The following is a 24,943-nucleotide window of genomic DNA, read 5'->3' as shown; positions in this document are numbered from 1 at the left end:
TACTGACACAAATATTCATGGAATCAAACAGACTTTGCATAGTGTTTTGGTATATATAAAAAATTTTTATTTTGAGTGGGTGAGAAAAGCTTGGGGCTCTTTTGAATTCACTATTGATTTTATGAAAAGTCCATAAACACTCGAATCTGATGATCTGCATCCATGCGTTTAGAGTAAATGTGCTCTCTCATGTTTGAGAGTGGAGTGATTGCATTGCTTCAGTCCTTTTTATTCTCTCCTGGCCTCCTCTTTCCTCCCTTGAGTGATGATTAGCATGCTCGCTAATGCCTGCTAATGCACTTCTCTACACTCAAGCCCCTTATCCTGCTTGCTCCTGTGTGTGTCTAAATAAAGACGTATTATTGAGCTCCCAATATCACCCTGACAATCATCGACCAGTGCTATCGTTCCATTAGCGTTGACAACAAAAGACAGGAGCAGTCTAATTCATCAATCGGCAAGCATCACTTTCAGGGAACTCGTCAATGGATCGTAGCCCTAATGGTGATCTCAGCTCTGAGCTCAATATCATCAAGTTGGCATTTGTGATTCAGAGCTAATGGAAATGTTGCAGTCTCTGACCGAGAAAGACCTCAGGAAGCTATTGTCTGCTATCGCTAATGATAATGATGCTAGTTCATGTTACAAAAAGAAGGTTGTAGGCAAAAGTGTCATTCAAGCTAGCGGACATGTGCATAATTTAAATCAAGTGGACTTTAAATGTGACTTATTAAAATAATGAATTGTATCTTTGAAAATAAAGGGTTAGGGTTACATTTGTACATTTATTGTAGGTTTAATAAAAGATGTTTGTCTAAAATGCTATGGCAGAAATCATCCATTTATATATCTAAATTTGGTCATTGTGATCACTAGTAAAGAAAGAATAAAAAAAAGAAAAAGATTTGTCTATGTTTCACCTCACCAATGAAAACAAGTGAATCAATCAATCAATCAATCAACATAAATACTGTAGAGTACATACATACATACCCTTCATAAGTTTAAGGGTAAGATTTTTTTGCAAGAAATGAATACTTTAATTAGGCAATGATGCATTAAATTGATCAAAAGTGACAGTAAAGACATTTATAATGTTTATTTGAATTTTCTATTTCAAATAAATAAGTCACGCAGTTAGCTTATTTCCCTATAGCAGCTAAAAATCGTAAGTCTCGCACATTCACAGAAAACATGTTGAAAAATAAGCTGGATAGTCTAAACATGTAATATACAATTGCATGACGTCACCGTTTTCACAGATTCGCATTTTTGGAGTTTACACGGAGATGACAACGGTATTGTTTTCAAAAACGTGCACTTTAAAACCTGTTTTCAAAAGTTTGCGTCTTCAGGCCACCAAAACGCCATTGTCATGTAAATTAACAGCCAAAACTCATAAAAAGTTTTCAGTGTTTAGTTGAAAATGGTGTCGTGTAAACAGCCCTTCAGAAGGTAATTATTATGTTGTGAACATAATGATTACATTATATAGAAAATTTTGCATTAGTGCAAGCTGATTCAGAGTTTGCGTCATCTGAAGGAGTTGGAGTCATCTCTTCACACATGTTGGGGCATCTGAAGACTTCATAAGAGGCTGGATCCAAACTGGAGCTGGCGTAGTCGCTAGTTACCTCGGGATGGGCATCCCGGGATAAAACAGAAAAGCAAATGGAAAATAATTAGCGTAGCTGCTGTTCAAAACATTTCAAGCAAAGATAATCATGTGCATTTGATCTGATATAACTGAAGTACAGGGTTAAGAGGTGTATTATGTGAATGCTTGGCTAAAGAGATGTGTCTATAACTAGATAGTATCCATTTAATGTACTTGGCCATTTTGTCCCTATAATACTTAAGCTGTTGAGTTAGAGCCAAAGGCGTCGTCCAGCGAGCTCGGCTGGTAAGTGAAGCAAGCTAATGCAATTATGAACTCGATTAAGTCGCAGTAATAGAGTTTCCGTGAACGGGACCTGTTAATCCCCTGCCTGAAGTGTCTGATAGTGAAAAAGTGAAGTGACAATGGCTCTCATTTAACAATCATGGATACGTTCACACAGTTGTTCTTTCATTTAAAAATGCAAGACTGCTTCTAATTGGTATACTGTTTTGAAACTGACATTGATGAGATACACTGCATGTCAAGATTTTATGAATGTTTAGGCAGTGAAAATGGGCATCATCTGCTTATATGGGAAATATTTTGATATTAACTGTTCTTTTTGTCCTTGTCAGTGGGGTCCAGTGTTGTTTTAGACCACATTGGCATGGACAAAAACACATTGTTCAAAATATCTTCTGTGTTCTTATCACTCAATGGATTCTGTTTCTGTGGTGTAATGCTAAATAATCCCCCACACCGAAACACCTCGTTGAACCAAAATATCACTTCTCATGTACAAATGCAAATACAAAGAGAAACTTATTGTAGAAGTTTAGAATCAGATGCTTTATGTGGACAGACAAATTTCTTGTTGCTAGTACATTGTTTTACAAGATCTTGTAATGTTATGGTTGTGCAGTACCCTTATATAAGGGTAAGAATTAATTGTTGTGAATCTGATAGAAGTTTTGCATGAGAATTATTCTGAAGGCCACATGATGAATCAGCGTTCATTGTAAAAAAAACATGGTTCATCCAAAAACATGGTCAAAACTTGTGTATAGATGGTGCACAGGGTCAAATACCATCAGGGTAACACACGACACAAAAATAATGCAATAAATCTTAACTAAATAACAGAAAATGTAACACAAAACACTATGTACAGTAATGATGATAAGAATAAGAAGAAACAAAACTATTTAAATAAAATATTATCATATAATGTTTCACACAGGAACTTCTGGGAATGTCATTTTACTGTTTTACACCATAATTCATAGTTTTTACTTGCAAAAGCCATACATATGACAGCATTTTACAGTAAAATCATAATGCAATGTTAAACTATTTACAGTTTTTGTACGGTTTTGGTACGGTAATTATACAGTTAACCAATTAACAGGTTTTTATGGTAGCATTTTGTTACGTCCTGAGACGTATTGTGTATATGTGTTGTTTTACAATACTTACAGGTTACTTTACGGTGTAACTGAGGTGTGAAACTTATTTTGTCTTTAAAATTCTGTGACATCTATATCAAATAAAACTGAAACAGCTGGACAGAAAAGTCTGAAAAAGATTTATTTATACTCCCTTCATATCTGCATCCAGAAAACAAAGCAGATGTGACAAATGCAATAGGAAGCCTTGATGAGGCGCTCAGCAAGCAGACAGATATTGCTTTTGTTTATCCGTCTTCTCGCCATCAAAGCAAGGCCTTGCTTGAAATACCACAATTTAGGAGATGTGAGAATTACTGCACATCAAATCCAACAACTTCCTCTCAAACCCCCAAAGATCTAAGATAGAGATTAACAAATGCAGAGACACAGAGCGGATCTTTATACACACTTCCTCAAAGTGAATGAGACCCCCAGTGCTTTTACAGACTGGAACAAATGAGTTGATCCATAGCCCCAAGAAATCTCCCATCAGACACCTCTCCCTTGGAGCAGATCACATGATTGGCCACATCTATCACAACGACTGTGTTTGTGGGCACAGAAATAGCAGTTTGAATTAATACAATTCAAACCCTTCAGAGAGCGAACCGAAGACACACATGCACATGCTCACATACGCACTTGAAAATGAACAGATCCGTCTACACCAGTGCAAAGGCGGTCACGGGACTGACATTTCTCAATTCAAAGTCTGAAATACCACATGCAGAGCATTCATAAATTTGTGCCAAAATATGCCCCAAGTCATCAAGGTTCGGCTAGTTAGCGTGACCCCGTTAGCCCCAGCTAGCTGATGCCGTAACCACACTATCTGTCTCTAAAAAGCATCTTACTTTTTATCAGTTATATCTTATTATATATCTTATATGCTTTTTGAGTGCTTTTTAAAAGCGCAAAATAGGTGTATATTTTTACCTGTCTGCTGCCTTTCACTCCACAACTACCCTTACGAAAAAGTTTATTCAAGTGTGCTATTTGTATAATTCTTTTAAACTAAAAATAAGAAAGTATACTTTCAGTCTACTTTTCATATACTTCTAAGAAATATTTTGAGAAATATACTTAAAATTGCACTTAAGTATACTTGACTATACTGACAGAAAAGTCAAAGTATATTTGGCCTATACTTGGACTCTGTCTTTTGATCGAGATATACTTAAAAGCATATTTATAAAAGTATAGTATAAAAGTACATTGTTTGAAAATATTGATTTATAATGAAAACAGATATATTCCTAATTTGAGTATCTGAATTTTTGTGTAGGCTAGTCCACTGGTAGGAACTACTATAGTACATAGGAATTTACTTTAAATCTACTTCACTTTTTTCTCGCCATTGATTGAATTTTCAGGCTTATACGGTAGGGGGGCGCTGTTACGCATCTTCTGAAAGAGTTCAGAATCTCCAGATCAAAATGCAGGAGAAGAAGAAGCTGAAACAAGACTGTGTCCGAAATCGCCCCCTATACCCTTAAATAGGGCACTATTTGAGGGGACAGCCATTTGTAGTGGTGTCCGAAACCATAGTGGACGATTTTTGAGTGCACTCATTCAATCCCACAATGCACTGCAATAACGAGTGTACAACCGATGCACGCTCAACAGCTAGAGAATACCCATAATGCACTGTGAGAGTCGCGTGCTGAATGAATTCCTGCATCTCGCCAGGAGATGGCGCCCGCAGCTGAATCAATCATCCATTTATTTACTGTACTCACATGAACTGATTTACATATTTTTTTGGTACTTTTATGGATCTTGAGAGAGGAAATGTCATTGCTCCCCATGTAGGCCTCACGGAGCCATCGGATTTAAACAAAAATATATCAATTTGCGTTCCGAAGATTAATGAAGGTCTTACGGGTCTGGAACGGTATGAGCGTGAGTAATAAATTACAGAATTTTCATTTTTGGGTGAACTAACCCTTTAACTGGTCTTTAATAATTAGGCCATTTTTTTTTCTTCTCTGAAATGTTTTAGTTGGACGTTCGTCTATTTTTTAAATGTTACTACTTGTTTTGAACATTCAAAGTAACATTCCCATAAAGTTTGCAGAATAATAAAATGGAATGTTTTCTTAACATTTGCATAACCAAGATTTTTTTTAAAAAAAACTGGCAGTTTTGAATGTTCAGAGAACATTCAGAAATAACGTTTTCATAACTTCATGGGAAATGTTATCAAAATTGGTTACACTTTATTTTAAAGGGGACCTATTATGCCCCTTTTCACAAGATGTAATATAAGTCTCTGTTGTCCCCAGAATGTGTCTGTGAAGTTTCAGCTCAAAATACCCCACAGATCATTTAATTATAGCTTGTCAAATTTGCCCCTATTTGGGTGTGAGCAAAAACACACCGTTTTTGCGTGTGTCCCTTTAAATGCAAATAAGCTGCTGCTCCCGCCCGCTTTCCAAAAGAGGGTGGAGCTTTAACAGCTTACGCTTAGGTTGCTCAACAACAACAAAGCTGGAGAATTTCACGCAGCCAAAATGACGATTGTCCAAGGCCATAACCATGTGCCTTGTCCCTCTCAATGTCTATGGTTTTGTCTACGGCCCTGCGATTGTCAGTAGCGGTGTTCAGCCTTACATTGTTCAAACCGGAGTCGGACACTGATAGAGAGACTCAGGAAGAAGTTACAACTTTTAGAATGCAACTGGACGTTTCTGAATGGTTAGTGGATAAATTTATTTAGCTGCTGTGGAGTTGATTCAACTCATCGACTAGCATGTGCCATCATGTTAATCTTTTGTGCAAATCCAGCGTTGAATTGACCCTTTGTTTGTAAAATGACATCACATTAGTAGTCTAAGCTGTTTTGTGGGCGAGTCATAAGTAACACTGATACATTTCTGTCAACACAACTTCTGTTTGTGCTAGCATAAAGCAATAGAGTGTATGGAGGCTAAGGGAAAGCACACGGAAAGTGGAGCTGCCTGAACCGAAGAAACAGATTGCATTACTTAAAAATACTTACATTTTCTTCATCTGCAGCTTTGCCTCACTTGCGAAAACAAAATGGCGGTGCTGTGGGTGGAAACGTGCAGATTAAGGGGTGGTAATATTATAATAAGATCCCCTTCTTACGTGTCAAGGGGAGCGAAATCTGAGCGGCTCATTTTCTCACATGCTTGCAGAGAAAGGCTTACCAAAACAAAGTTACTGGGTTGTCCTTTTTCACATTTTCTGGGTTGGTAGACCTTTAAGGTGTCCCTGTTACAGTGTAATTATACATTTGAGTACTGCGTAATAATAATAACTACATGTACTTACTATAGGATTAGGGTTAGTTGCATGTAATTACACACAATTTAGTAATTACTATAGTAACTACATGTAACGTGTAACAAGGACATTGTAAATTTTCTTAGAACATGTTCTCCAGGTATTACAGATCTCCTTGGCATGCACACACTGATAAACACTCATGTGTAATCAGAGTAAGTTCCTTTATTTCAAAGCTCTTAGTTATGAAAAAAAAAAAGTACTTAAAAATGCATGTTGGAGCCGTGCCACGATTGGTAGTGTGTTTGCTCAAGACATGTAAAGAGTAAAAAGCTGTTGTTTTCATAATGCATATTCGAATGTCACCTGTTTCTCAGTCACCATGATTTTGCCAAGTAAGACATGTTCCTGGATCAACATCTTTGTTGATCCTGGAACAACATTCCAAACAACCAATCAGATTTGAGGGACAAGTTTACCGTTTATGTCAAGTTTAGGCTTGCAACCAGGGTTAGGTGCTTCTACATCAATGTTATTCACCTATCTTTTCCCTCTGATTTTAGGGATAAGTTATGGGTAGGATTAGGTTTAGGGGTAGGAATAGGGTTAAGACTAAATTTTCAGACTGGAATGTTGTTCCAGGATCAACAAAATATGTTGATCCAGGATCATGTCTTACTTGGCAAAATCACGGTGACCCCTGTATCCCTCTCTCTCACACTGTCGGTTTCTACTTTTCTGCAAATTAAAGGCAAAAATTCCAAAAAATACAAAAACACATCACAAAAAATAGCATTGCATGCTTTGAAAATATTAAGCTTCCTCAAGAGAGGCCATTTATTTTACATGATCAGGCACTCTTCTCAAGAGGTACAGAGAAATGTCAAAGCCATCAGAAAGTAAAAGGCAAGAAAACAAATAATAAATGAAACATCTGGAAGCCATGGTAACAAAGAGTAAGACGGTTTGGGTTCCTCAACATTTCTCTTCTTATTTAAAGTCACCAAGAAAGAAGGTGTTTTTCAGTCATTGTTTTTTAAAAATACATAGCCGTTGTTTGTTAGCATTGACACAGTAGAACAGAGGCTTTTCTTCCAGTTTACTGATTTCACTCGTGGGATTACAGACTGTTCCCCTATCACTGGATCATCAACATACCACAAACACAATATTTATTTAAATAATACAGAATTAAAAGATCTAATGCGTGCATTTCATCTGGTAGAGTAATTCTTGTAGAGTAAGTTGTAGACTGCAATGCATCTGTAAAATATACATTGTGGGATGTTAGAATGGATCTCAACACAATTACAAAAAAAACAGTGTAATATAAAACTTCTAATTGTAAATGTAAAATTTCATAGGCAGCAGATAAATGTAAAAATTTAACAACCAATTATACTGCTTCTTATTCTAATTATAATTACACAAATACAAAAATTCAATAATTCCAGTAAATCTACATACAGTAAAATCATGTTTTCTTTGCATTTTGTGGTCGCACGTCTTTCTGTACCACCATTCTGCTACTTTTATCACTATCACTGCTAAATACGGTATATTAATTTTTTTACTCGCACCTAATCCTCAATATTACGTGCGAGTATCTATTGTAACTCTCAGAGGAGGGCATATGTTTCTTTGTTCGTTTTTTAAATCCAAGTGGTTTTCATTTTTGCTTTCATTTTTGCAAACGGTGGCTAGGAAATTAATGAATATTCTTTGAATAAAAAACACAAACACACTCTAATCCTGATGTTTCCAGAAGAAAGGCTTTGTACAGACACAGTGTGCACAAAGATATAACAGAGAAAAGCCACTTAAAATCAAATAACCTAGACAACTTCTGACTTTTACTCCTCATACTGCGGTGAAGGATATTAGAGCCTATTATTTTATTTCATTCTCTCCAAGCCAATCAATAAATATACGCTATGTTTTATGAAACACAATGAAAAATGTTTTTCATCCATAACAGAAGATAAACCATGACATTACTCCCTGATTCGAGACATTAATACAAAACTAAGTGACAACTCTGCCTCTCTCTTCCTCTTCCCTCACACACTTGCTGTTACTCCATTCCTCAGACAGATGAGCCTCTCATTTATAAGATCCAAAAAAAGCAGGCTTTTGTCTGTGAATGACAGTGGTATTATTTTTTCTTGGTCTGCGTCCTGCATGCTCTAATCTGCCTTGCCTCCCGGAATTGATTTATTCAGATGTGTATCAAGCTGAGCCATCTTTGAACACTTAAATATTACTTTACGTTCCTTCTGTTGTTCTTCTCTTTGTTTTATTCATGGGCAAAATCAGCAGCAGTCATGATCTCAGCATAAATGCGTAGCTTATTCTTTCACTTGCAATTGGATATTTTTTTTCTTCTTGTATCCCCATTTTATGCCTGACCTGCTTTTATGAAAGAACACCAGAGATCTGGATTTGCATTCAGCTTTGACAAGTACCCGTGAAATCTACTATGACTTTCAAAATCTTCTCATCTTTTTATCTTCTTCAACCCTCACACGTCGGTATGAAGAGTTGAATGCTCTGATAAATAAAGAACTGTGTTGCGCATTTGACTGCAAAAGACTTCTGCTGATCGGGCCAAATATGTGGATATTATGAACGTATTTGCACTTTTACAACTCTACACTAGAAAAAAAATATCTTACTTGAGTTCTGGACAGTACATGAACATATAAAACAGCACTTCATTTCAAGATTTACCTTCCTTATCCAGTCCAAAACATGCTGGAAATAACAACAACATTTGGTTATGGTGACAAATTTAACCCTATAAATCCTACTGTATCATATTTGATACACAAAATTCTAAGGCCTCTAAATTACTTTCTGAAAAACCTGCTGTGCACAATCTACTACATGCTTTCTATTGTCTGATTGACAGTTTATATATTTTTTAGCATGTCCTATAATTCTAAAGATGTCCCCCTTCAGATTGCGGAATACTTTTTGCTGTGAAATCTTTACTGATTTTTGTAAGGTAAACAAAAGAATAATTTTATATTGTCAGTAATATTTCAAGATAGAACACTTCTGGACTGTTGATACATATACACTGCCCTCCAAAAGTTTGGAAACGCCCTAGAAAAGTGGGGTTTTGGACAATATTGGCATGAATCCTTTTTAATTTGTGAAAATTTTGCACCGATAAGGGACAACACAAACTATGAAAACATATTTTATTACATAAACAGTTTATACATAGAAAAAAACTTACATTTTCGATTCATCAAAATATCCACCATTAGCAGCTATCTGACCTAAACTGGGTTCTAATTGGTTCATTGTATTCTAAACTTAATTGGCAATCAATTGTTGAAGCTATTAAGGTGTGCTGACCCAAAAATCTTTTACAAACCTGGGCCAAGTTTAAACCAGGAACCAGGCATCACAGCTGGCAAAGGGGCATGTCTGACTTTGACATGTATATATTGCCATTATTATGTAATCAAAATGAAAATTATTATTGCTGGTCTTCAATGATAATGTCAAGTTACTTTAATGTATTTGCACCAAAAAATGATAAGGATTTATACTGATATCGTCCAAAACCACACTTTGCCAGGGGTGTTTCCAAAATTTTGGAGGGCAGTGTATATTTTTAAACATGTTAAAATGTAAGTATCATTTTTTTTGAGGAACATTTACTTGAACATCTTTCAATCATCATTGTATTGCTTTGCATTATACTGTATGTTTTGTCCCCACCATAAAAACTACAGTGCATTGATAATAAAACTAATAATTGAAATATCATCTTATTAAGACATATTGTTTGGAGATAGAATGACTACTGACATCTGATATTTTTATGCATTTTATGTAGTCTGTTATACTGTTATAAAGATCTCATTGATTTACATTACAAGCTATTAGAACTTTTTGACCATATAAATATCAGCAACCTTACAAGTTTAGGTGTTTTTTCCTCCCCAAGAATGAGCTCCATATTCTCCAATATTATACTGTATGATAAAAGCCTGATGTATCAAATATGGTACTCAAAAAAAAAATCACATATGCACAATTTTAGAATTGAACAACCTTCTAATCCGGCTGTCCTTGTGGAGCGTTGTACATGCTGGTTAGCAGGTAAACGTGCAGAGTTGAAGACTCACTCTGGTGTCTGATTTGCCCTTGCCTGGATCTGTTCCTCCCTTAAATCATTCATATTTTGTCCTGAAGAGAGGAAGGTAAAGACAAACCCTGAGGTCTACAGGCATAATGAAGTCAAGATTTATAGTTAAACAAGAGCTATATAAAACTCAATAGTCACAGTTGGGTCAAGTTGACAGATGAGAACACAGACACGCAGAATCAGGTTAGATATACCTTGAGGGAGTCATCGGATCGGTTTGTCTTTTATTGCTGCCCTGAATGCAGACAGAGCTGGGACAAACCACAGATGCACTCTTGTGGTTTGGAGGTGCATGGCCCGTCTGTACAACTGCAATACAATCTAAAACACTGTCACAAGGGTAAAGCGCATTCCGAATTTTTACCGCAAGGGTGAATGAATATGAACATATTCATATAAAGCTGTCTTGGGAAAGCTGACTGTGATTTATGATGCTTTTAAATTGTATTTATCACGTTTTCTTTTAGAAATGGAGAGTGGACATGTCAGCTGATGTCATTTATACTATGTGCAGTACATTTTCATGTCCCCATTATATTGGACAAAATATTAAACTCACACTTTTAAAGATGGTAATCATATTAATTTTGTATTGTAATATATTTTAATGTAATTTATATATAAAAATGTAATTTATTCCTGTTTTCAGCATCATTACTCCAGTCTTCAGTGTCAGATGAATCTTCAGAAATCATTCTAATATGCTGATTTGGTAGAAACATTTTCTTTTATTATGAATGTTGAAAACAGTTGTGCTGCTTAACATTTTAGTGGAAATCATGATACTGACTCCAAAATTTTTAACGGTAGTGTATTACAAACAAACTTTATTTCCAAATGGCCAGTAAGTATATGTCAACAAATGTGTATTAAGTTGATATTTGTTATTTCAGCCACAGTCCCAAACAACATTTGAAATCTAATTTATATATACTAATTCATAGTTTTCCCACGGTGTCACACACTTATAGGAACGCACCACCTGGAGGGCAAAACAAGACTTTCCTCCACTGCACACCAGTCATGTTTACCAGGTTTGTGCTAAGTACTAATTTAGTAAGACAGTGATATTAAAAGACCAAATTCAATATAAACCTTATTGATGATGCATACTATGTACAGGCAAGCAGATGAACCCAGAATATAAACACAATGAGCAGTTTCTTGTTAAACGTTTTTCCAAAGAAAACCATATATATATATATATATATATATAAAGCTTAACCAAATTTTGTTGCGCTCAAATTCTGGGCTTGCCTGAATATAGTTTGCATCTTCAATAAGGTTTATGCTGAATTTGATGTTTTAATATCACTGTTTTAGTACATTAAGGCACTTTAAATGTTTTTCACATTAAGCGTTTTAGAACGTCCCGCTGTTATTATGATTGAAATACCGCAGCAGGTGCTGTATATGGGTCACAAAACTTGCATTTTGTTCACATGTTTTTGATTTTCTTCTTTTGAGAAAATTGACAGGTCTGTAATGCAGTTTTGTGCATGTTTTGCCCTCCAGGCCTCTGTGGCAGTCATGTGACTAAAAACTATATATATGTAATGATGTGATTTAAAACTGGTTTGAAATCGGTTTAAATTGGTTAAAAAATATCCAAAATCAATTTAGTACATAACCAGTGTGTGGTGGATCATTTATAGCCTTTTCTCACAGCAGCTGCAATAATTAAACTTATCATTTTGATGGCGGATTGTATGGTATGACAAATTAACGTTAGAGATTAGACTGTACAGAAATTGATATCTACAGGTAATACACACTAAATACACATAGTCACGCAATGCTGATTTTGTTAACATTAACAATTTGAGAACAAAGTATAACAGTAATAATAATTTGCATGCTTTGACGTGATCCGAGCGCGATTTATTGTAATACTTTTTTTTCTCAGTTGGTCAGAACAAAAGTGGCAGATTTATCCTTACTTGTTCAGACATTTTCCGGTGAAAATTCTTATTTTGGTCATACTTCCATCTGTGATTGCGAGGTACAGTATCCACTGGTGCGGTGAACAACCACACATTCTCCTCGAAACATTAGATTCATCCGCGCTGAGGAGCCATGCCGATGCGCAACCCACGTAAAGATGATAATTCCGCAAATAACTGCAATTGCAGGTTTCAAACAGAGATGGCGACAAAGAGGCAAAATTTAGAGATTGCAGCTTTAAGTACTAAATGGAGGAGAAACATTAAAAACAGCCTCAAAGTGAACAAGTACAGTTAGTAAATACAGTCAATCCTAATCATTGTGTGACTGTGAACGCAGCCGAGCATGTTCATTTTGTAAAAGTTACAGTTCAAAGGTACTGCATAACAGAAGCGACCCTGTAAATATTCAATTTAATTTCACCAGATAACGCTAATCTTTCTGTTCAGTACCGAATACGAGTATGTTTCCCAGAAAATCTTTATGCATGTTGCCGGTACTTTAATAGCAGCATTACAAAAGTTTTCAATTAACCACATGGCTCTAAATAAGTACTTCAAAGGTCAACCCAACACATTCCACTAATGAAAGCAAATATCTTTCCAGTTAAATTAAACAGATCTAGAGCAAAGCTCAATTAAAGCAGCTCATCTGAAGAGCACAATAGGAGTGCCGTCAGTGTGAGATGAGGACGCCGGAGCTCTGCGTGCAAAAAGGAAGTGTAAGACAAAGGCCTCTTTAGCTTAGAATATGGCCTTCTTGGAGAATTAGTGGAGGAGAATCTTTTAACGGACTACATTCTCCCGTTGGCAGTCATATTAGTGCTGTAACAAAGACAGTCTTGGGAGCCCTATTTTCAGTCCGTTAATTGAATTGTGTGGGAATTGTTGTGCTGAAGCGGTCCTGAAATAGGCGGCTGGTGGTGTTAGACAGTAACAGACATATGAGTTGACATTGCAGATTACACAACAAAAGAAAAGGAAAAACAACTTCTCTCTCACAGCACACATCCTTGCAGGCTTACATTTCCTTGCCGGTATGCGCAAGCTCCTCTGAGCTGTCTCAAGGAACAGCAGAATCCACTCCTCATCGAGATCCTCGTAAAATCCCAAAAGTCCTGCTGCTATTGAGCAGAGCTTCGGTTCGATCCCACCAGCTCAGAAGTGCATTACAGCACAGCTGGACTGGGAGCAGGGCACACCGAGTGCTGTAACAGGATGTACAATTGCCGGTCTGAGCTGTGAGCCTGTCGAAAGGTCTACAAAAGGAAAAGAGACAGGGAATGAGGAACAGGATAAGTCTGAGCCTTAATGCGGATGAAGGATTAAATCTGGCCATTGACTGCTGTTAAAATAATTATAAAAAGTCAAATAAAAGTGCAGCAGTAATCTGACAAAGCAATGTACTCTCTATTGCTCATGGAAAGTGTCCTCAACCAGTGATCTTTGTAATTTTGTCAGGTTGAGTCAGTCGTATTGAATAATTTTTTTTTTTTTGTCTTGAATAAAACCAGTTGCCACACACAAGTTACCTGACAAATTATTTTTGTTTGGAGTAATGACAATCAATGCTTTCTACTATCAACTGCGTATGCAAAGGTTGTCATTTTTTTTTAACATACTGTTTATTTTAATTATCACATAGCCTACAATTTGAGACAAAACACTTGTTTATGTTTTTTTTTTTTTTTTCTAATATAAGTTTTTTATAGCTACATTTTCCTTAATTTCCTCAATTCTTCAATAACATTTCCTGATATTGAATTTCTGTCCCAAACTTGAACCAGACCCTAAAGGATTTAGGTCGAGACATGTTTACATTACACAAAATGTAAACATGTCTGAACCGTGGTTCTCAAACTGAGTTCTGTGAAGGATAGCAAGTGTCTCATGAGTTGATTGCTGTTTGAACGTGAAAAAGGTCTGCAAAGATACAAAGCACAAATTCCACTTCAAATGGAGTTATTCTCTATATTAGTACGCACTGTTTCTGAACTCCCTGAAACACCTCGACTGTAGTCTTCAGTTCTCTTTCGGGAATGAATATTCCTCATTTAAATAATTCCCCACCAAGGCAAACACAAAAAAAAAATAGGGCAGAGGCCTGGTTGAGTTGCGTTAGTAGTGTGTTGTCGCCATGTCCAAGAGACACTGTTTTTCCAGCCCAAATCTATCAAAATGATAAGGCAAAACTAACTCCATGGTTAATGTTTACACCAGAGAAGCTGAAACTCACGGGCTATATCCGAAAACTTAGGCAGATGACTTGTTGCCTCGCTGCCCTATCAGGCATTGACTTTGCAGGCAATGTTTGCACATGAAGGCACCTCATGAACTGATTTCGGATAGATTTCTGAGGCAGCGTAATGGTTTAATGATCTACAGCAAAGTAGCACAAGCTGTGGTGATAACTAAGCGAATATTTAATTTCTACAATATTCATTTCTTGCTAGAAATGACATCAAAAGTGGAAAACAATGGTCAAAAACATACATTTACACACCACCAAACGCAACTTTCGGATGCCATCTTTATTTTTTAGCTCAACTGTCACAAAATGGAAAGCACAAGATTGTGGGATATCAAAGGCAATGAAGAATACATCTACGTTGCCTTCAAAAATCGATCAGATGAAGGCATCTCATGAGATGTGAAGCTAACTTTGGATTTGGATGTGCCTTGATGCCTTCCTACATTGGAATGCTCCTCCGAAGGCAGCATTTTTCAGTTTTCGGATGCATCCACGGTTATTGTAATGACATTTTCCGAAACATGTTCAAAGCGGGCGACCAATCACAACACACTGGTCCAGCCGACCAATCAGAGCACATTGAGTTATTTGGAAGGATGGGCTTCAAAGAGACAGGAGCTAAACAGAGCGTTACTGACAATGTATATTTTAAAAATAATGTTTTTTGAACATTCAAGCATGAATGTTCAAAAAACACCCCCTTACAATCTCACCCATGAACATCACGGTACGTAAGTGTTCGGTCCAAATTCTTAGATAGTGAAAGTAGCAGTCTGGCAAAATTATGGATCAATAAATGTGATTCTATTTCAAGACTGATATAATCGAAGGATAATTTGTACATTACTTACTGTAGGTTTCAGTTAGTTGGTGGTTTGCCCAGATTCAGGGTTTTAGGTATTGTTGAAGTGGCAAGCAAACTGAAAAAGTTCAAGAATCACTGGTCAAGGACACAGCTGATTGTAATATCTGTCTGACTAGACTATGTCAACACAGTTATTGAAAGCAAAAGTGAAGAAAAATCTACAGAAAAGAAATAATGCAAATCTGAGCAGGATTGTATTAAACTGATGGGAATCAACTGAGTTTAACTGACCTTAAATGTTTGACAGAGTCATGCGTCCTTATCCTGAGAACAAGCACCAACTGGGTGTGACAGGAGAGGAGAGTTGTGAACAGTGTGTGCTTTGCTTATTCTGTTCTGAAGCTGAGACAGATAATTATGAGTGACACACCACCTCACTCAGTGCATGCTCGTGAAATGAAACAGAGAAACACAAACTCATGCGCAGCATTTCATTTAAATGTTTGACGAGATACACGGGTGTGAGAAGAAAAGTGCTTATGCATCATTCCCTTTAGAGACTGGAGCTGCCACTGGCTTGATTAATCAAGAGTTTAGTGTTGTGAGTGTTGTACGGAGATCAACTGATGCACAACAAAACAAAATTATAGAGCAAGCAAAACAATTAAGCTGCAATGTACCTGAAATAGTAGGAATTAACAGAAATTTTGAGAATCTATGCCTAGTTAATAATATAATAATACCTCGCAATATACACTAAGAGATACACAGGATGACACATGTTTTCCCAGTATGCGTTGGAGGTGCTGGTTTTATAATTAGTGGTGATCGCTAAGGTAACTATTGCTCACCCCTGCAGCATGAGAACACCCTAAAAACAACATAAATGAGTTAAATAACAATGTAGAAAACCCCAGCAACTGCATAGCAACACTCCAATAACACTCTAGCATCTCTACATTTTTGTTTGGGCAAGCACAGACAAAATATTGTTTCATTGTGATACTATTTAAAATATAGAATAATAATTTCTGTTTAACTTTGTACCCATTTTTTATTATATGGTGTTTTCTCCTTTGTATGCCTGACTATAACAATTCAGACAAATGAGTGTTCAGTTTCAGGTTAAACGAGTTTTGTAGGCGGTAGGCCCCATTTAAACTCATAAGATTCTTATAGATCTATTAAAGATATGGCACATAAAGATATGGCACAAGATAACGGCGGCATGTTCGTATTTCCCACGGAAACTAGGCCTACAAATATATCAGCTTTTCACACCGCTCCTAATAAAAATCCTTACATGTATCAAATTAATTTATATATTTAAAAAAAATCAAAGATTAAAGCTTACACGAACAGTCTCTTCTTCGAATTACGTGTTCCAGGGTGCTTCTCTTGTGATTTGATTCAGATTCGCGATTCACATTCGAATAGTTCAGACCGCTTTGCGAACCCGTTTGAAAGGTAGCCTAGCCTACATGGAAAAGAATCGACTCAAATGATTCGTTCAAACAATTCTTTTGCGAATCAAACATCAACGAGCAGCTTATATTTGCAACTGTTATTCTGTTGCAAAAGTAACGAAAAGGTCTGGAGAAATGCGAAAAATAAGTTTTAAGTCGAGTAAGAGTTAACACATTTTTTTTTTTTTTTGGGTCAAAGCTAATGATTTGAATAAGTAAACATCTTTTGTAGGCTATTTCCCTTTACCGCCCTGGGTAAAGGAAGTCTCACTTGCACTCTTGATCTCCGCTTGTGATGCTGTATTACACGGCTCGGTACCCGCTACACCCGATACAGCCAATCCGCGCCGCCGAAGCGTGTGCCCACCTCTCACCTTCATCACCACCATCATCCTCATCCTCACAGTGAGAGCCAGACACCAGCCGAACAAGACACTCTCAGACAACCTCATGTAGGAAAAGAGAGAGAGAGAGAGAGAGAGAGAGAGAGAGAGAGAGAGAGAGAGAGAGATACTTAAGCCAGCGCTTTAGCATTATTTTCCCCTCAGAATGGAGTGATCAACTAGTGGATCCGGACAGCTTTTTCAGGTCCATGCTTGGATGTTTATATCTTTTCATCTCAGCTTTGAGTTTCATCACTGCAACCGGACACTTCCACTTGTCAAGACAGTCCAACCGCACCGGTATCAGAGCACATACATACATGGGGATCATCGCAGCATTGCCCGGAAGATGTGTATCACTGCTCCGCTGCTGAGATCTGTGTCGCCTGCGCTCGTCGTGGGATCGGATCCCTCGGTTCATGTCCCCGTGTCATTCCCGGTGAACTGAGATGGCTCTTTGCGCTGTGCTGCGACAGACACGCAGACCGCGGCAGGAGAATTGGACACATTTAGTTTTACTTACGACCTATTGCTTTTTTTGTATATTACCACTGAAACAACTTTGCGCGTTCCCATCATCGCTGAGCGACTGTCAAACACCCACCGGGTGGAACTGCTCCGGTAAGAGACCCGAACACGCTGCTCTGTTTAACTCTCTCCAATGACGTGCACCTTTGCGCGTCTATTTTCGCAAGTTTGTCTCTTTTTAATGGAGTTAGGCCTATTAATTAATCATTGAGCTAGTGATTTTATTTAGAATAACTTAGCGCACACTTATGTTTAGTCCACCTGGAGTCTTGGTCAGTCATGGGTCACCCAAAAAAAAACATGTCTTTTGAGTTTGTGATCTAAATTGAATGTAATAAGATATATAAAAAAAGAAGTGTACTGCAAAATAATGGCAAAAAAACACGTCTTTCGGTTGTCACACAAAAACAAACATGCTAGTCCGTCTCACGAACAAATGACTCTTAAGGAATCGTTCAAAAAGGCTCGACGACATCACTAGTTATCGATTTCAACCTATGGTTTCAACTCACAGAAATCTTCAGAGAGGTACTAAATCAACATTTGACTCACTTACTGAACTGCAAGTGATTTCGAAATTGAGCATGTCATTTTGTGTACTTACGAAATCAGTATTATTAATGACTGCAACATGTAGTAACCTAGTCTTGTATATTTTGTAACAATTTAATTAATGACATTTGAACGTGTGAATTTGTTATGATTTAACCTGTTCTGAAAATCTGACCTAAGATGATCTAGGCCTACCTAAACTTTTTTTTTTTAAATTTTAAAATTACAATGCTTGGTAGCACATCTCATCAGGCAGAAAAATAACTTGTGTTCACTGTGAGGAAAAGAATTGGGGGTGTAACAGCTTGTCACCCTCAAAGTTACACATTTGTACCTGTTTTATCCTATAATGGTGTAATAGGGTTCATATTTTTACTTTAATGTGCTAATGTGCATTCTTCAGGCACAAAGGTGTGAGGGTGCTGCTTCAGGGACTATCTACAGGTACAATTTTCACTGTGGATTGTGATTCTGAGAGGTAGCTCAGGTTTTCAGTACACCTGCAACTTTTGAGTTACCAGCAACGATTTGCAACCACTAAGTAATTTGTGCATGTGAAATCTGTGAAGGCTATCATCTGGCTTCAAACAAGTACATCTGGTGCTGCTTTACTCTATATCAGTGGAGTAAATGTGGCACTGAAAGGGAGCGCTTGTCGGAGATACTTTGGGAACAAAGGGCCCCGCTGTGCAATTATGTTTCTCTTTAAATAGCTGTAGGGGGGCAACAGTCTACAAGAAATCTATCTGTTGCACAGACCTACAGTGGCCTATGTGAAATGATTTAGTGCTGAATATCCTTCATAAAACAATTTACTCTCTATCTAGACACATCAGTAAGAAATCTAATTAAAATGAAGGGAATTAGAGTACAGCAGACCTGTATATTTGCTGTTGACATGTTCTTCTCTCCTCTCTCTCATTCTGTGTGTGTTGGGCTGGGCTCCGTCGTATCGATTCCTTCCCATCGCGTAACCCCACCACAGTGCTGTCACACGTGTTGAAAGCAGGGCTTGATAAAATAAGCTGTCAGATAGACAAGCTGCCAGATGGCTGGCTTGACTATATTCCAATACAGATCTATCAGAGTCCATTACACTACAGGTCGTTTTGTTGTAAGCTTCTTTTCTCTTTGGCAGCTTTACACAGTCATGCACACTAGTTTAGGCAGGTCACACCGCTGGTGAACTATTGAGAGCCTCGAGGAGCTAAGGATTATTTGAATGTTTAAATGACCCATAAATGCTTGCTTGCCTCTTACAGAATAATACACTGCCAATCATTCCTCTTAAAGTGCCCTATTATACTTTTTAGAATATTACTTTTCACGCAGTGTGCAATATAGCTGTTTGTGAATGTAAAAGATCTGCAAAGTGCACGACAAATAAAGTTATTGTCTCCTTAAAGGAAAGAATCGTTTCTGAACTTCCGAAACGAGTCGTCGGCAATTCCAGAATCACTTCCGTCACGTATCTATTTAGGTTTGTAACAAATTTGCATAATGGCAGGCTAGCCTATGGTCTTCATTGGCTGCCTGTAAACAACGTTTACTAAGTACAGCGAAGACACTGTTTTCTGCACTGCGAATCCACTTTGCACGCACTTCCAAAGGTTGAGGAGTCGCACTGGAATTGATACGGTAAAACCGACACCATTGTTGCTGTTCATATCACTGTGTACTGTATACAAGTGCTGCTGAGGAAACCTCTGGAGCTGAAATTAAGATATGGTAATGGGCGTTTCGTTTCCAACATGCTCTGTAAGAGGTAGACCAATCACAACAGACTGGGCCATCTGACCAATCAGAGCAGAGAAAGCTCTCAAAAAGGAGGTCTTTATCGAGCCGTTTCAGACACTGTGAGAGGTGATGTGCAATGTATATTATAAGAAAATTAAAGTGATTTTTGACTTTGGATACATGTAAACCTATAGTAGGAGACCTCTTAAAACAAAATTATGAACATTTTTGAAAGAGGTCATTTTCTTACACCATTGGCATAGCATGAATCCAACCAAATTTAGTCTTGTTTTATACTTAAAGTTATTTTGGGGGAATAACAATAAAACTAAAAATAACAATAAAACAGTGGAGTTTACATTAGCCGCGTTTCCACCGCAGGAACTTTCCCCAGGAACTAGGAACTTTGAGGTGGTACTCGGTGTGTTTCGACCCCAGGAACCAGGGTCTAAATGAAGTTCTGGGTAAAAATGTCCCCCTCAGAAAGTCCCTGCTTGCGAGGTAGTACTTTTTCAAAGTTCAGTTCACGCAGCAATTTGATTGGTTGACTCCACGCAGCATTTTATTTCAACCACCATTTTTAAAAGTCTGTTGCGGTGTGTGCAGTTAGAGTTGTTTGCTATTTGAATCAACAATGGAGTTTAAAAAATACGACCGATTGACCGACAAGGAGGTTCAGGCTTTATTAAGCTTATATGCGGAGGACGAAATTCAGCAAGAACTGGAAAGTCGCGCACAGTCCTACATCACCGGACTAATCTTCACGGTACTTTAGACCGTGATGGAAATGCAGACAGCAACAGGTCTGGGGGAAAAAAAAAGTTCCTGGGACAAATTATTCCGGGTAATTTTGGTGGAAACACAGCTATTGAAAATGTGTTCAAAATCTAATGATCTCTTGGGATCATTCTCAAATCCTGCTGGATTACATGATCATAATGTTTTTCAAATTCTAAGACATTCTGAAAGTAACATTTATTTTGTCACCCATATTGGTATGCTGATAATATATATTTTTTTAATTATAATTTTTAATTAATTTAGAAATAGTGAATTTTAACTAGTGGTTTCAGACTTTTGGTCCCCACTCAAAACAAGTCTAATTATCTTTAAAAATGTTTCCTTTCATGTAAATGTAACTTGATTTAAGAATATTTGTTAGAAAACAACAAAAACACTGAAAAAGAAGATTTTTGCACTGCATAACTTCAGCGCAGGAGGAGAGCACCTGACTATTTGGGCCTTTCATCTGCAAATTTCTCTCTCCTTCAGACTGTGAAAGACCACAGGGATTAGTCTAATCCTGCACCTCAGCGCTTTATTTCTCATTCCTTAGACACTCGGTACGCCAGAGCCTATTTTGATTGTGTGTGTGTGTGTGAGAGAGAGGAAGAAATAGAAAGACTATGAGAGTGGAAGGTCTTCAGGGAAAGCTTGTCTGAGCTCCTGGGCTAATGAGGAAGTTGTGGTGCCCTATTTTGGGTTTCTTGGGGTTTTCCATTCAGCTCTCTCTGTTTTATCCCTCTTTTAATGCCATTATTGAGATTTAATCCAGTAGAGCACAGGAAGGATGCCACTACTCAGTCAAGAAAAACGAGGAGGAAGAGAGTTCTCGCCTCTATTTATCTCTGTTCTGCCATCATTACTTGGCTCAGAGGAGGCATGACTAATGTATACCACCAGGAAGATGTTGCAGGGCTAATTGAATGGCTAACGCAAGAGTGTTTGTTATAAAATAATAATGCCGCTTGGCTCATTCAGGGAGAAAGAGCGAGTTGGTATTGAATGGTGGAGTGTGAGTTGTGTACCTGGAGGTGAGCAGGAGAAATAAAGGACAGTAATCGGAGACGTCCCTCCAGAGTGCACGCTCATAAAGCTGAGTGGTTAGGAAGAGCACCGTGTTTAAATATGCATGATGGCAGATGTTTCTGTTTTTCATTCTGAACATTGTTATTTCCTCTGTTCTACAATTCCTAAACATTGAAAACAGGTTACGTGCTCACACACCTGAACAACATGCAAACATTGAAGTATTACCATGGATTCACAATCTAAACCTGTAAATAAACAGAAAGGTTTCAGTCTAGATATGATGTAAAATGTAATAAATAAGAAATATTTAAGATTCTTCACCTTGTCTAGGTTACTAATCGAAGCAGCAGTCTTTTGTAAATTAAAACATACTATTATGCTTTGTCAGGAATGATTGTTTCCCAAAAGAAAGAACCAATTCTGAACTGCTAAAATGAGTCATCAGTAATTCTGCAATTCACTGTCAGAAAAAAAAGATATGGCGCTGTCACTGGGGCAGTACCCTAAGGTACAAAAGTGAAAAGGTACTAGTATGTACTTTTAAAGTACTAATATGAACCTTTAAGGTACTAATATGTACCATTTAGGGGTAAGTAAGGTACAAAGATGTACCTTTACACTTTTGTACCTTAGGGTACTGCCCCAGTGACAGCGCCATACCTTTTTTTCTGAGAGTGATTCCTACATAGGTTTGTAACAAATTTGCATTATGCCCGCCTCTGGTCTTCATTGGTTTCCTGCAAATGTCTAATTTGACCTGCCCTCAAACACTAGTTGTAGCTGAGGCCTGGAAGAGTTTGGTTCGTGTTGTCGACATGTTGAGAAGATGCCTCTGGAGCTGAAATTCATATATGGTAATGGGTGTTTTGTTTTCGATATGTGCTGTAAGCAGTAGGCCAATCACAACAGACTGGGCCATCTGACCAATCAGAGCAGAGTAGGGAAAGGAGGGGTTTAGAGAGACCCAATCCTAGATTGAACTGTTTCAGACACTGTGAGATGTGCTGCAATGTAGAGCTGCAATGATTCTGGATTAATTGAGAATTGTAAAATAGAGATTACAATTCTCCCATGATTCTGAACAGACAACTAAACAAAATAACATGTAATTTACTAGAGGTTATGACAAAATGTTAATTGCTGCAGTCTATTTAATATGTTTAATTAATTTGAATGAATAATTAAAAAAATCGATTTGAGTGAATGATTCAATGACTTACTCATAAATACTTCACTTGTTTCATTACTGGATGAATCAGCATTTCTGAACGAATCTGTTGAATGAATTATTCAATGACAAATGCATTTTTAACAGTCACTTTGTCGCCACCTGGTGGCATATCAATGTAATTAATACAATTGTTATTTGAAGAGCCAAGTTGCTTTCAAAAGGTGATTTGCTCAATTTTGTTCGCTTCTTTAGACATCAGGGTTTATATCCGAACTATAAACTTTTATTCCAGTACTTCAGTTATAATTTAAATATTAACACGGAAATAACAATACTGTGTGGTTGAAAAGACTGTTTGTGAAGCTGTTTCATACCTAAACATTATAACTGCTCTCTCTGGGTCAGCAGCAGAGCAAACACAGATTTGAATGTTCCAGTGTGATTTTGTCCAAGGTTTAATAGACACAGGAGAATCATTGTCATTTAGGAATGAGATTGTGTGGGTGTTTGCATCAAGATTGCGGTTTTTTAACGATTAATCATGCAGCTCTACTGTAATGTATATCATGAGAAAATTAAAGAGTTTTTGACCTTGGATGCATATCAGTCTATTATAGGAGACCTCTCAAATTAGGAACCTTTAAAATCGCACAATAGGGACACTTTAAGTAGATGTTTTTAATGACAAACATCTGCCAAAGCCTTCATATTTGTTGCATCAGTTTGCTGTATGACTTTCCTTTTGACCTGAATCTATTTGGGCCCAAAGCCACAGTTTCATGTTCTTCAAATAATTACACATTTATTTGACGCATTTGCATCAGACAGTGGGCAATTATGCGGTATATCCTAGGGGTGCAAAAGATTTAGAACACAGCCCACAAATTTGGATGGGGCTGGAGTGGCCAGCTGCACAGAAACAATCATCAAATTCAATGTTTGAACAATGATCCCTACGTGCAACAAGCAATGAACACAAGACAGAGGGATCGAGCCAAGGGCATCATGGGTGTTGAAGTTTCCCTACCTTTTTAGCAAAAGGGAACGCCTAGTCATTCAGTACCAGTTTAAAATGAAATTGCGTTTCTACTGCATAGACAGCCAAAAGCGGTAAATTACCCTTTTAAAGTTAGTTAATGCACATAATTAGAATAAAACATAAATTTGAATGATGGAAATTATGGTAAATTACAAATAGAACTGAAAAAAACTAGTCACTATTTCTGTGGTGTATTTAATGCATATACTATTTCTCAGTATAATAAATATGCACACACATTCACAAATGTCGGCCATTTAGAAACAACTATGTTAAAGATCTTCAGAGGAGAAGATTCAATGCTTCACTGAGTGAATTTTTGTGATTTAGGTATAAATCTTGTCTCGATGATGGCATGCATGGCATAGCTTTAAGACGCAGTAAACTGTCAAATCACTTACCTTGTGTAGCGTTATTCTCAGTGGCTCACACTTTGCATAATAAAAGGCTGTTTGGTGTAAGCTACTGGCAAATCTGTTTAAAAGTAAATGCACATTGAGCAGATTTTTCAGAGAAATGGTTTATTGCAGTCATGGCTCAATGAGTGCATTTACAAACAAAATGCTGATAATTATCAAAATCAGCTAGACTTTTTCAGATTACTGGTGAAAGTATGTTTAAAGGCACACTATGTAAATTTTCACCGCTAGAGGTCACTTATTCAAAACAAAGGTGTAGCTTGATGATGCTGAGATTGAGCACGGAATCTTGGGAGTTGTTGTCTTCACCTCACAGCCGGTGGAAAAGAATCGGGACAGGAATCAGGCAGAAATCATGTTCATGGATGAGATTAT

The 24,943-nt window shown here is 37.3% G+C and overlaps 1 protein-coding gene and 1 long non-coding RNA gene across 9 annotated transcripts in view; one reads left to right on the top strand and one right to left on the bottom strand.

Moving 5' to 3' along the window:
- Positions 1 to 7,381: 7,381 nt before the first annotated feature.
- Positions 7,382 to 19,692, bottom strand: LOC127514383 (uncharacterized). Of its 8 annotated transcripts, none has more exons than XR_007930611.1 (5): positions 19,270 to 19,692; positions 15,753 to 17,374; positions 15,508 to 15,576; positions 10,369 to 13,664; positions 7,382 to 7,560 (listed from the first exon to the last, which is right to left on the bottom strand). It is a non-coding gene; the product is annotated as an uncharacterized LOC127514383 (long non-coding RNA). The 8 variants fall into 8 exon arrangements; XR_007930617.1 differs by lacking the exon at positions 19,270 to 19,692 and having other exon boundaries at positions 15,753 to 15,802; positions 17,199 to 17,343; XR_007930615.1 differs by lacking the exon at positions 19,270 to 19,692 and having other exon boundaries at positions 15,753 to 15,863; positions 17,199 to 17,337.
- The window catches only part of tmeff2b (transmembrane protein with EGF-like and two follistatin-like domains 2b), a 79,348-nt gene continuing 71,838 nt past the window's right edge, over positions 17,434 to 24,943 (top strand). The window contains exon 1 of the mRNA XM_051897166.1: positions 17,434 to 17,931. Within this exon, the coding sequence (XP_051753126.1) occupies positions 17,760 to 17,931 (172 nt within the window). The 5' untranslated portion in view covers positions 17,434 to 17,759. The remainder of the gene's footprint in view (positions 17,932 to 24,943) is intronic.

This window comes from Ctenopharyngodon idella, chromosome 6, assembly GCF_019924925.1.
Source record: "Ctenopharyngodon idella isolate HZGC_01 chromosome 6, HZGC01, whole genome shotgun sequence".
NCBI classification, from domain to species: Eukaryota; Metazoa; Chordata; class Actinopteri; order Cypriniformes; family Xenocyprididae; genus Ctenopharyngodon; species Ctenopharyngodon idella.
Note: the sequence above shows the minus strand (reverse complement) of the source record. Positions and strands in the feature narration are given on the sequence as shown.